At 32.9% G+C, this 14,547-nt stretch overlaps 1 protein-coding gene across 1 annotated transcript in view; it reads left to right on the forward strand.

Annotated features, from left to right (window-relative positions):
• The first annotated feature begins 10,347 nt into the window (after positions 1–10,347).
• LOC134385629 (PDZ and LIM domain protein 5) overlaps positions 10,348–14,547 on the forward strand; it is a 48,426-nt gene continuing 44,226 nt past the window's right edge. The window contains exon 1 of the mRNA XM_063107368.1: positions 10,348–10,529. Within this exon, the coding sequence (XP_062963438.1) occupies positions 10,397–10,529 (133 nt within the window). The 5' untranslated portion in view covers positions 10,348–10,396. The remainder of the gene's footprint in view (positions 10,530–14,547) is intronic.

The raw sequence follows: 14,547 nt of genomic DNA on the forward strand, positions 1-14,547 counted from the left end.
TAATTATCTATTCTTTGCAGCCCTGCAGCATGTCATACTCCCAGAACTTCAGCTTCAACATTGACAGGCATTAAAGATTTCTAGTTAGATTGTCTTCACTCAGCTGTGATTATGTCTTACTTTTCCATGTGAAGGGACCTGTACAATTTTTGCATCATGTCTCAAAGGAAAGGCTTCAACCAAAATTTTTTAAAAAAGGATTTGGGGGGAAAACAGCTCATATTTTGTGGTGGTAAGAATGTTGGTTTTGGTTTTAACCTTCTGCAGATATGAAGTAAAAAAAAAAAAATTAGCAATATTCCCAAAATTGATCTAATATACATTTAAAAGATGGTATAGATGATAAATGTCTTCTGTACTTTTCATTAATATTTCCTTTGCCTTATTTATTTTACTTCTGAAAATTTAGGTTTGACAGTTCTCTGGAAGACCTTCTTAAGAGTGGACCTCACCCACCTGCAACTCCTCAGGTGTTAAATATTGGTAGCCAAGTAGCCACACTTTCTAAAGTAGCAACTACTTATTCTAGGTAGGGTTTTTCCTTTTTGGTACTTCAAATTTCAATGCTTGTGGTGAACTTGAATACTAAAACTGTTTGACTGAAAAAAAAAAAGGGATCATCGATTACAGAACTGACATCATTAATATATAGACAAGAAAGCTTGACATAGCCTCAGAACACTTCTTTACACTGCTTTTGTTTTTATTTTTATTTTTATTTTTTTAGTTTCTAACTTCTAATATAGAATCAGGAAGTTTGTGTCATTATTTATTCACTTTGTGATTTGGAAAGTCCACATGCTGAGTTTATCATAAGTCTGCTTTTCTGAATTAGAGCATATACCCCTAAAAAAGAGAAATAGAGGTCATAATATGTTACCAGGAGCCCACACATATTCTCAACGTAGTCAGGTAAATAATTCTGCTTGTAAGATATGCTTCTGAGTCCTTTTATATTATTATTTCAAATGTGATATGATGAAAGAAATTCATTACAGTTTCCTTTTTCTTCTTGCTGGAGAAGGATAATTTAGCTGATTTATTTTTAGCTGATTTTTTTATAGACTAAACTATTAGTTTTTATTATTCATCATTACTTCCCCCAAATAGTTACCATTGCCTCAAAGATGCGGAGTAATTCAGAAACTCAGGAGTTGAATCAGTTGGTAACTTTATTATTCCCCTTGATACTCCTATTACTGCTCTGCCATTGGTAGCATCTTTTTCTCTTTCTATCCCCATTCTTTCCTTTCTAACCATAGCAACAGTTGTTAAAACATAGCCATACCGTTCAATTTAATGGATAGACTTGGGGAAAAAAAACCCAATTATATATAAAGTTAAATAATTCTGTATAATTTTTTAAAAACTAGCTTGACACTGTTTCTTTAATTTTCCTTCTTGATTTGTAAATTTGTGTCCTGTAGAGTTATGAATAATGACTTAGCAAGTTCTTCTCACAGAGAAAAGAGACTTATGTCAACCCTCACAAGTTGATACATTTGAGTTCTCATTAACCTGGTTTGAGTTTGGCACATAATTACTTTGTGTTGGAGGTGTCCACTATCACAAACTTCTGAAAAAAGTGGTCATAATATAATGAGAATGTTCACTAATAACTTGCACCCATAAATGAAGGAGAGAGACCACAAGTTTCACACTATGCATTTTAGACTTTATTTTACTTAATAAAGATTAATTCTCAATTCCAATTTGGCAAGTGATTTGGAAATCATTACAGTCCTAATGATAGAATGTTAATTCCTGTCCAGATGTTTAATCTTTTCTAAAAGACCAAGGGAAAATTATTATTTTAAGTAATGAGGATTCTTATGATAAAATTTTATACCAGCATTTGAAAATGTTTAGAGCCAACTGAAAATAGAAATATGGAACTCAGCAGAGAAGGTGATGTTTTGGTCATACTCTAACTACTGTTTATTCTTGCAGTGGTGCTTGCTCTTTCCAATTAGCTTCATTCTCAGTATTTTAAACAGTTATGTCTTGTTCATGTTAGTATATGTATTGCTGCTTCTGAATAGGCAGTCATCTTTACCTGCTTTTCCTGAGAACACAACTCTTTTTAAAATGTCATCCTATTGGTGTATATCATCTCTAAGGTAAAACACTGTATATAGACATTTGGGAAAATTGACTTAACTTTTCTTCTTTCTCTGCTTATAGAAATTCAAACTTCATGTTTAGATTTATTTTCTACTTAGTTGTTGACAAGTCAGTCTTCAAATGTGTTATACTAATTTAATTTTAAATAGAAGTAGAGACAGACAACTTAAATACATTCAAGAGTATTTGTGTGTCAAAAGTCAGTTTTACCGAGGAGTATACATGAAATTTTAATTTCTGAGAGCACTCATAGTAACAGTAAATAAATTATCTGGTCTATTAATCTCTGACATTTCACACCTTTATAATGTCTAAATAGTATTATAGAATGGTTGCTATCTTGTATTTATTATACTGCCTTTTCTCACTTTCCTCTGTTTTTTTGTTCCTCTCCTCTGTTTTTCTTTCACTACTTATCAGTTTAAGCAGCTCCACAAGAAATGTGGAAGGTTCTTTGGAAGGGTTTCCAAACTCTTCTACCTTTTCTTCTCCTGCTAGATACAGTGCTGCAGTTCTGAGTAGTGCAGCTGCTACTGTGTCTGCTGTTATTGCTGCAAGAACCAGGTAGAATGACGTGTGCAGTGTTTGTCTGATGTGATCCCAGCACACTTCACTGTCTTACAAGTCACCCCATAGAAAACATACCTGTTTCTAACAATCACAACTCTAATAAGAGCTCTTAATTGTATAGTGATATTTTAACTTGGTTGTGGATAAATCCCAAAGTGTTGGTAACTGATTTTTTAAAATATCATCTTTTTCTTTCTTTCCATTACTGCCATTTTTGTATATTTCTCAGTCGTGTGGACTATTACATGTTGTATGCATATTATCTTTGGGTTTTTTACAACTTACATTTTTATTGTTGAAACGAAATCAAGTATAAATAGGTATTATAAGTTTCTATTGATTTTTTCTTCTCTTACAACCTTTAGAGGATAATCTAAAGCCTAACTATTCTTTGAAACACCTCTTCCCCTACAAAAAAAAATACAATTGTTTTATTTTTGTGTTTTTTTGTTTCTACATAATTTCTGTAGAAATTTACGGCTTTAAATGCTTTCCAAAAGATTGCCTTGACCAATTTTGGTGAAAGTTTAATCAATTTTATATTAATGAGTAAAATGTAATAAACTCTTAACCCTTTTCTTCCACTTTCACTGCATCGAACGTCCCCTCTCTCTTCCTCTCCCTACTTCCTGTCTCTCAAAAGAAATGTTTCAAACCATAGACCTTAAAAACTACTTTGTTATTGGTAGTGCAATTTTTAACTTAAAACTCTTTTTAAATGCTTGCCAGGCTCTCCAGTCCTGAAAAATATCAGCCACTCCTGGATGCGCTTTGCATCAGTCCTATTTCCAAGCCTGTAGCATTTTCCTATCTCCAGTCCTCCAGAAAATCGACAGGCTCTGTCCATATTAAGAAAACGAGGTACTGTGGTATGGCAGGTGGAGGTTTGCTGTTGAGGATATTGCTTTCTCTAACACTTAACCACCATATTAACAGGCCAGATGAGAACATCCTAGAGCTGATTTGTGCCCAATTTTAAGTTAACTGTAATTTCAATGCAGTGCTAATGCACAAGCATGTTACTTTGTATGATTATTAACTCACCTTTTAATACTTTGTGACACCTTTCATTAGCATACTTGATGTTTGGTATGAAATTATAAGTAACTGTGGGAATATTTAAATTACTGTAGAATCCTGTCTTTATTGCACAGATGTAGCTATATTAGAATAGTCAAATATTTAGTATGACGTACCTTTTGAAAAAATTAAAAAGAGTAATAAAATAATTGATTTTGATTGGCTTCTATCTTATAGTTCTTAAAGGTTTTGCTTGGAAAAGCAACTTAATTTTCACTATATCTAGTAAATTCTAAAACACAAAAATTAATTTTGCTCCTAAACTTAAATGATTGCACCAAAAATTATTAGGCATATTATAAAAAATTAAAAATATCCCAAGTGTTTGCTTTAGATATATTCTCAGTGAAATAACTGAATAAAATCATTTTTGACAGAACATAAAACCAATGGCAGAGTTTACAACTGTGACTACAGTTAGTAAAAACCTGATATATCTAAATGAAAAGAAATCTTTCATTGGCAGGGATAAGTTTGTACAGAGATACATTACTGACTACACTTGGAGTACACTTTTGAGTACTTGAATATACTTAGACCACACTTTGAGAACCTAATGGAATGCTATAGATTGTCTCTCTGGAAAAGTGCTTATGTTCACATACACACAAAAGTGTGCATGCGGTTGTGTACTGACTGAAGATTTCCATGGGCCCACTTCTAGAGCAGGTATTAGTCACCGTTACCATTGCTTTTTATTAATAGCAATGGGGCATGAACAAGATATATTTTGATATTTGAGAAAGGTTCTTGACAAGATAGGCTCATTGTCATTATGAAAAGCAGGAATGTGAGGTTTCCTAATAAGATCCTTGCTAAATTAGTGAGAGGGGTACCGAAAAGAGCAGATGAGATAGTGTCAGAGATTTTATCTCTGATTTTTTGCTTTTGTATGACAGTAATCTTTAAAATCATGACTATAGTATAATATCAAACTTGTTTATTTCCAGTATAGTATAATTAGCACTTCAAATTTTGGTGTAAAAATTCTGAGTTAATTAATTCTGCTTAGGAAAATATAAAAAATGTTCTCTTATAAACAGAATTCTGGAAGGAAGGGCACTCATGACCTCTCTATATATCCAGGTCCTTTTATAGAGTTCTGACAGAAGAGTTCTATAGAATAAAAAGTTGCTCATAATTAAGGCCCTTCCAACCATTTCAGAGTCTGTATATTAGTATATCACTTTTCCTAAGAATTTAGCTAAAAACTGTTTAACTTAAACATTGGTAATTAAACACATGATATACACTTGGCTTTATAAAAATTTAAACATATAATTACATTAATGGTTATTCTTAAGACTATTTTTCAAGAAGTTTTTCTTTTGAAAATAGACTTAAAATTTCCAAGTGTTACCAATCTGAAACTGAACTTTACTTTTTGTAATAGTTAAACAAATATGGGAAAGGAATGTAAATTCAAGATAAATCAGGTTATTGACACTGAAAGTCAACATTTCTTCCCATTTTTTTTCCCCCTTCGGTAGCTCAGTTTTGAAAAGAAACCTTTGCTCTGTTAGTATACTTTTCTCCATTTTCAGTTTTCAAAATATGAAACAAAACCCTTGGTAATTCTATAATAGCTAGAGGAGAGGCTTTTGAATGTTTTCACCACAAAGAAAAGATAAATGCGTGAGGTAACTGATATACTAACTACCCTGACAAGATTATTATATAACTTCTATATGTATCGAAATATCCAACTGCACCCTATAATTATGTACAATTACAATGTGTAAATTAAAAATTTTTTGAAACCCTTCAAAATTATAGAAATAGAACTCATATTAATTTATCATTTCATTTCCATCTTTGTTATTTGGCAGACTAGTGAAAATGACCATATTTGATTCTCAGCATCTGTGGTATTAGCCAAGGGTATTTGTGGATTTACACTGATTTCCTCATTAGAATCCTTTAGAAAGCATTTTAATTTTGTTTAGAATTTAGGTACACCTTAAAATTTTTAATTTAGAAAAAATATATTTGGATCATAAATTCAGAAATAAGATAGCAATCTAAATAACAATGCCATACTATCTTAATAAATTAGTCACTAATTTTAGAATATTTTGCTGCTAGTGATTATTAATTACTGACATTTTATCCCCAAACATAAAATAATATGGCCAATGACTTTATTTATTCTTTTATCTTTAGTACATTATACCTAATGTTTATGTGCTTTCTGTAAATAGTAGCTACTAGTTAAAAATTAAGAAAAAAGACATGTTATATTTTTAGAGACTTAGGCATTACATATTCAGATATATGATTGTCTAGATGAAGCCTAATATTCTTCTATTACTACAATAAATGTCTTAAGCAAATAAGGATCTATTTCCCTAGAGAAAGTTGAGCTAGTGATCAACTTGAATGTAAACATAAGTGGAACAACTTTCTTGTTTGTAACTTAGATTTTTATAAATTCTTTATAATCTGCTTCAAGCCTTTTGTATCTAAAGTGTACTGTTTAAGATTTAAACATCTTAAATCTCTTGGGAGAGAATGTATACAAGCCTGTGTACAAAGGACACAATCTGAAATTAGAATATTTTTTAGCTTATGTGATACTTATTCTATGGGAATTTTAAGAAATACTGTGTTATTTAAAATTGAATTGAGGAAGCAAGATTGTATCTGGGGTCAATATCCTGGACCCAAACTCTCCACAGACTACATTTAGAAACAAAATTTTTTAATGCAGATGAAGGGTGATTATTTAGTAAATGTTCGAGGGTACTTCAAAAAGTTTGTGGAAAAATAGAGTTGAAAATATGAATCTTGCAATGAATTTTTTGAAGTACCTTCGTACTTTTTGCTAATCTTATCACTACTTGACTATCGATATTATAGGATGTAGAAATAATAATTTCTATCATTTCTTGAGCTCGTGGTCTGTGCTGGGCACTGTGCTAAATACTTTTTATGTGTAGTCTCGTATTTCATTTAATTCTTACAATAACCTTGGAATAAAGGTAATATTTTATACCATTTTACAGATAAGGAAATTTACCAAGTTTAAGTAACGTACACAAGGTTGCGGTAAAGTCCCCAACCTCAGGTAGTTTATAATATAAAATGTATTTTTCATATTAGTATTTACTTCCTTTTATTGAACCAAATCTATCTCACTGTAGATTCAGCTCATTTATGATGTAGTGGAGGAGGTAAGATACATAAAAAAGTTAGTGTTAATAGTAATAAAGCAGCAATTGCAAATCAGTGTAGAGTTATATGCCTTGTGGTTAATAAATTCCATGAATTAAAAGAAGGGATTGTCTCTACTTCTAGAAGCTTGAGTGGTTAAATAAAATAATGTTTATTGCTTAGCATGCAGCACAGTGCATGATGGATATTATTGTTACTTCTACTGTCGTTAATTACAGATAGGATTTGAATGAGTGCTGAGAGAGGGTGGGGAGAGGTACCTACTGTGTAGAGCCTGGAAAAAAATATAGAATTGTGGATAGATAGTAGGGGTGGTCAGAATATAGTTTGTATAGCATGGTGATAGGAGATATGGTTAGACAGGAAGATTGTAGCTTTATCTTAGAAGGCTTTGAATGTCATGCTGAAATGTAACTTAAGCCTCAACCCTCTGAATGGTTAAATCTGGTCTATAGCATTTCCAGTCTCTGCTTAAGAACCTTCTGGAGACAGGGCTCTTATGAAGGAGTGGTTAGGGACAAGAAATTTTTGGATGATTTTTTATATTAGGAAGTACTTCTTTTTTACTGAAGCAAATCTATCTCACTATAGATTTGACTTGGTGACTTGACAAACAGTGTATTCACTCTATGTGGAGCCACACAGAGTGAATCCACATGTCTGATATTTGAAGATTGCTTTCATGCTTCTCCTTAGTGTTTTTTTCATACTCTGGGCCAGTATTTCTGGTTCCCTCACCCAGCTTTATTAGGCTTGGCATTGAATTCCTGCCATCGCTCTCTTCTAAGTTTGTCTGGCAACCTCTTGGAATTAGATTTTAATATTACTAAACATTAAACGATGATGATGTGTGTTTTGTTGTTTCCAGAGTATATTTTTGTTTCATCTATAACTTCTAGTATTGGTTGGTCATAAATTTTCTTCTTAGAACTGTGACTATGTAGAAAATAGTTATTTTTGGTCAAATCCCATCTGTGACTATGTAGATAATAGTTATAATTTGTCAAATCCCATCAGTAATTTAATCCTAGAATGAAAATAACGGTACGTAGTATTTCAAAAATCATTTATTTATAATGAGTAAAAATATTGAAAATGTCTTACTTTTATTATTTGAGTACATTAATCATCCTTTTCATATATTAAGCTCATATTTTATGCCTTAGAGTATGCTGAACACTTTATACATGATTATCTTATTTAAGCCTCATGGACATCTTACCAGCAAAGTATTATCCCCATTTAAAGTTTCGGTAACTGAGGCTTGGAGAAGTGAGATAATTTGTCCATCACAGAGCTTTTAGTAGATGCTCATTACCACTGTATTATAATGTTTGAACTCTGTTTCCGTTAACGCTTTTTGTTGTGTTGCCTTTACTGATAATTGTGTTCAACATTCTCATTAAGTTAGCAGTGTTCCTTTTTTTATTTATGATAAAAATTGTTAAAGTGCTTAAATTTTTTGTTGTAGATTTTATTTTTTCATGGAACTTATCAGAAATAATAAAAGAAGGTGATAGCTCTATTTCATTTGAATTTGAGAGAATAAGAATAGGGAACAATATTTCAAGGAAGTTAAAGTATTTTTAGTGTGATTTTTCAAAATTGGTTAGTGTCAGAGGTGCCCCAGGACCACCCCCAGGTTTGATGTTTCACTAGAAGGACTTACAGGACCTAGCATATAGTTGTACTCATGACTAAATTTATTACAGCAAAAGAATACAAAGCAAAATCAGCAAGGAAAAAAACACCTGGGACCAAGTCTAAAGGAAACACGGCTCAGAAACGCGGCTCAAGTTTCCAAGAGTCCTCTCCCAGTGGAGTCACACAGGACATGCTTAATTCCTCCAGCAACGGGTTGTGGCGAAACATGCAGTGTTGTCTAACAGAGAAGCTCATTAGAGACTAAGTACCCAAAGCTTGTTACATAGGCATCCAGTGCCCATACTGAAAGTCAAAACTCTCAGAAGGAAAGCAGGTGTTCAGAATAAACCATATTGTTTATACAAACAGTTTAGGCACAATGAGCCACTCTTATCACTGAGAGAAAGTTTTATATCACTGTAGGAAACAGTTTACCAACCAAGTTCCCAGATGCCAGTCAAGGGCCAACCTTGCAATCAGGTGTTTCTAAGGATAGGCAGTCTCAGACCTGCTTCATTAGGTATCTGAGATTCAAGAAGCATTGGGGAAAATAGGTACTTTTGTTCATTTGATAATAGAGTGGATATGATAGAATTTGAAGTTTCTTGTCATTGAAATAATTTCTACTTAAACAATATAATTAAGGGTATTTATTTTACTGAAATCATTAATATAGTACCCTATCTTTTATCAGTCTATTCTAGCTGTTGATTTCAGTTATTTAAGGAATTAAGTTTCTGGCAAGGAGTTATTTAAGCAACCAGTACTGAAAAGTTATATAGTAGGAAGTATTATTTTGTTGTTGTTGTTGTTGTTATTATTATTATTATTATCATCTTTATTATTATTATACTTCACTTGAGAGAAATTACCACTGCTGTAGAATTATATCATTCCAAAGTGTGTATTTCATAATTTGGGCTTCCTCAAATTATGTTTTAAATGATGTACTATATATAATTATAAATGACAAAAGACTTGGTAAAAAAATTCTTATGATCTTCTAAACCAAACTGGAATCAGCACAGATAAGGTCTCCTGTTAAGCAAATAACTCTGGCTGAGAGAAGATAATGGTAGTCTTATATCATTTTCCCTGTATTATGAACACAGAACACTGGACATTCTGTGAGGTGTAGGGGATGTTATCTCTTTTATCAGTGTTTGGCAAGTGCATAGCACAACATCTGACATATATAGTAGGTGCTTAAATATTTACTGAATGAGTGAAAGAGTGAGTATGCAAGTGAAAAGAGTAACTGGTGAGGTGTCAGGAAAACTTAGCTCATAAAATGCCAGAAGAATGTGGGAGAGGGGAAGCATTCTATGCCATTTCATAAAGATTATCAGGTATTCTCCAATAATTTATTGTTTTAATCTTGATTACTCTTCTGAAATGATGAGACAAAGAGGAATAGGGAAAAGAAATTAGCTGATCGTTTAAGGAAGGGATTGGCTGTATAAGTTTTTCAAGTAGCCTAATATCCTTTGGTAAATCTTTCTATCTAAAGATTGTTTCCAAATTACAAAGCAGATGCGATCTGGTTCCCTTCCTTTCCTTTCCTTTTCTTGTTTTCTGTTTTAAAGAGAGGCAATCTCTCAATCATGATTTTAAAATTTTTCTATTTTTTTTAGAAAAATCTTAATTTTTTGTTTTCTTCAAAGATTTAATAGATTTCAAAAAGAAAGGATTATTGCTAGGTTAAATTGCTACCGCTTCACCAAAAATATTTCCTTATTTCCTTTATAGTAATGCTGAGGAGCCTTCTCAGCAATGGGCTTCATCAGTAGCTTCAGCACGGAGCATGCCCGAGAGCCTGGAAAGCCCAGGCTCCAGCAGACCAGGCGTGGCTGGCCTTACAACTGCGGCCGCCTTCAAGCCTCCAGGATCCACGAGTGTTATCAAGTCACCAAGCTGGCAACGGCCAAACCAAGCAGGTATTCCAAAGAAATCTCTTGCTTCTTACTTTTCTTAAGTGAGGGTAATTATGAAAATGTGTTCTGAGATATATAATAGGATTCACTGATGAAAACTGTTCTCAACTATCTAAGATTTAGAAAGGTCTGTAAAAAGTAGCTATAGCTATTTGAGTCTCATAAGCATTCTCTGTGTATGTTTGATACATTCACCATTTGCTATTCATAATTGTAGAATCGAGCATTTCCTTGTTCCCCAGATTACTCAGTATGCTTGTGTTGAATTATAAATTTGGAATTTCATAACTAACTATATTGTTAGGTTATCCTTGGAAATGCATCATTTTAGTTTTGATGATATGTGCAGATAGCAACAACAGAAGCATCTATTGCTATCAAACATCTATTGAAGAAAGGATTTTTAAATTCTTGTTCTCTGAAGATTTATGAGGCAGAAGGGGAAGAAGGACACAGTATTAGAAAGAGGACATTTGAATGGTAGGATGAAACAACTTGAGCTGAGTCTAGAAACCTGAGTTCTCATTCACTTCTACAGATAAATTACTTTATTAAATAAAGTCATTTAACCTCGTTGACTTTCAGTTTTCTGATCTGCAAAATGAAGGGAAACTGAATCATTTCCTGTTTCTCCCAACATGAACAACGTTATGATTACATAATGAAAGTACCTCTTTTAACAGAAGATAGAAGCTCAGCCTTCATCTCTTCTTACTCTTCATACTCTCCCTGGATGACCTCTCATCCAAGTTCCTTTTACTACCTAGCCATTGATAATTTACAGTCCTCTCTCTCCTGGACATCATATCCTCAAACCCATTAACCTATTTGCTGTCTCTTGGTGGCACAAGTGCAGCATGTCTGAAAATATCATTCCCTATTGGTGGGAGTGGCACATCTGCTCACCAAAGCTAGAATGTACACTTTAGATCCTTCCCCCCACCATTCTCACAGTAGCTAACACATAATGATTCTACCTCTTAGTATTTCTCAAATGTCTTTTCTCCTGTCTGTCCTCAGAGCCACTGCCTTGGTTCAGGCCTTTGTCATTGCAACTAATTTAATAAGGAATCCATATTTCTTGTATTTTCCACAGTGTTAAATATGTTAGATACTAAATAAATTCCAGTATTATAAATAAATTATGTTTAGAAAAGAACTAATTATTTATACAGTTTATTTTGTAGTGGCATTTGTTACATGTTGCTAATTTTGTAAAATAAACTAGAATTATTTATGTTGTGGGAGAAAGAGTATAGGTTATTGCATATAATCTAGACTATTTTATACTTTTAAAAGCTTAAAATATTCAGGCTAATATTAGCCTCTGAAATTTCTGGACTATTAATTGACTTAGCAAGACCTATTCTCTTTCGGGGAAAATGCTGACAAGGCTCAGCCATATACATTGGAATTGTTTCCATTTACTTAAAGCTTGTGTATGACAATGGAGATTTGCTGTAATTATTTTGTATGTACATTTGAATACAGAAAGTAACTTTTAGAAAAATCCCTTTGGTATGGTCATTGGAATCTAACAGGAGAGTGTTTTGTAAAATAAGGAGGGAAAGATTAAATTTCTGAGGGAGAAACTGAAGGGAGGGCACAAAGTATATATACAGTGGAGGGCAGAAAGTGTATATACTGCCTTTGGAAGTTCAGAAATTTATGGTCGAAATACTGCTCTGCCTCTTAAAAGTGGAAAAAAAAAATTCTAATTCATGTGAACTCCTAGAGAATACAGTACAGCAAGATTACCACAAGAGGGCGATGGAATCCTTTCTTCTCTGAGTCTAATTGAGTTTGTTAGAATAAGCAAAGCAGGCAAATAACAGCAACTATAATCATGATTTACATGGTTAGTATTTAAAACATTATGCTTCTTCCCCAGAAAATGTAAATGAATTTAATATGATCAAAACTATAACAGTATGATATTATGTAACATTATATAATAATATTATAAAAAGAAAATGTTTTCCCTTGTGAAGTCATAATTGAATTACATCATAATCTTTAGCTCAAATCAGAAAATATTTGCTGAGTTCCTGCTGTTTATCTCGCTCTACGTGTTATAAACTGACATTTAATAAGTTATTATATTATGTGAAAGTTACTTATTTTATACTATTTTGTAAAATTATAAAATAAATGGAAAATTCCCAACCACTGAAATTCTTTTATTCTGCCCTAATGCAATACCATATTTAAAACAACAACAATAATAACAACAAAAATCTCAAAATCTATTCTTAGTCTTGGTAGTTTCAAGCACTTCCTAATACAAATGAAAAACTTCTTTGATTTGGATGATATCTGTGTCATTATGGGTTCTTGTGTACTTAAAACTCACCTGTGAAAACAACAGTGCCAACCAAAGGGCTATAGAAGCTGGAAAGCTGAGTTCTTGGGCTTGTATGGATCAGATAAAGCATTAAAGCAGGTGGATTGTGTAGATTTTGCTGCTCTCACGCTGAAAGCTTCAGGGGTCTTTCTCAATAATACATAGCTGTGCTCTAGCATTGGCGAAAAAAGGAAAACAATAGATGTGATTCCTTTCCGCCATACACACAGATCATGGAAGAGAGAATATTACCAGTGATATCATTTTAAAATAATTCCTAGAGTAGGGAGGGAGGGGATCAAAATCACTAAATTGCAGTCCATGACCCACTTAGATGATCCCAAAATCAGTTTGGTGGATTATAGTCAGTTCAGTGGATTGTAGCCAGCATTTTAAAAAATGAACTAGAATGGTGTAGAAAATATCAGAATATTAGAACATATTAAGTATTTTAACATATAGGTATCATTTTTTAAAAATATGGTTTTAGTTTATACATATATATATATACTTACATATAAGTAATTGTGTTTATACACGCATGCAAGCACACATATTTTCAATCAGAAGATAAAGTATATTTCCTACTATGTTTTACAGTTTAAAAAAAAGTTTGAAAGTCACTAATTTAAAGTATTTTAGTCACTTTTTCTTTTCTTCCAAATTTTATTTTATTTTGTCAATATACAATGTGGTTGATTATTGTGGCCCATTACCAAAACCTCACTCCTCCCTCTCCCCACTCACTCCCAACAATGTCCTTTCTGTTCACTTGTCATATCAATTTCAAGAAATAGTAATTGTGTCATCTCCTCCCCCTGCCCCCGGGTTTTTTATGTATTTATTTATTTATTTTTAGCTCCCACCAATAAGTGAAAACATGCGATATCTCTCTTTCTGTGTCTGACTCATTTCACTTAATATAATTCTCTCTAGGTCCATCCATGTTGTTGCAAATGGCAGTATTTCATTCTTTTTTATAGCAGAGTAGCACTCTATTGTGTAGATATACCACATTTTCCGTATCCACGCATCTGATGATGGACATTTGGGCTGGTTCCAACTCTTAGTGATTGTAAATAATGCTGCAGTGAACATTGGAGAACAGGTATATCTTTGACTTGATGATTTCCATTCCTCTGGGTATATTCCCAACAGTGGGATAGCTGGGTCGTATGGTAGATCTATCTGCAATTGTTTGAGGAACCTCCATACCATTTTCCATAGAGGCTGCAACATTTTGCAGTCCCACCAACAATGTATGAGTTCCTTTTTCTCTGCAACCGCGCCAGCATTTATCATTCACAATCTTTTGGATATTAGCCATCCTAACTGGGGTGAGATGGTATCTCAATGTGGTTTTGATTTGCATTTCCAGAATGCTGAGTGATGTTGAGCATTTTTTCATGTGTCTGTTGGCCATTCGTATAACTTCCTTTGAAACTGCCTGTTTAGGTCTTTGGCACATTTTTTAATTGGGTTGCATGTTTTTTTCTTATAAAGTTCTTTCAGTTCCTTGTATATTCTGGATATTAATCCTTTGTCAGATGTATATTTTGCAAATATTTTCTCCCACTCTGTTGGTTGTCTTTTAACTCTGTTAATTGTTTCTTTTGCTGTGCAGAAGCTTTTTAGTTTGATATAATCCCATTTGTTTATTTTTCCTTTGGTTGCCTG

The sequence above is a fragment of the Cynocephalus volans genome, chromosome 9 (assembly GCF_027409185.1).
Source record: "Cynocephalus volans isolate mCynVol1 chromosome 9, mCynVol1.pri, whole genome shotgun sequence".
NCBI lineage: Eukaryota > Metazoa > Chordata > Mammalia > Dermoptera > Cynocephalidae > Cynocephalus > Cynocephalus volans.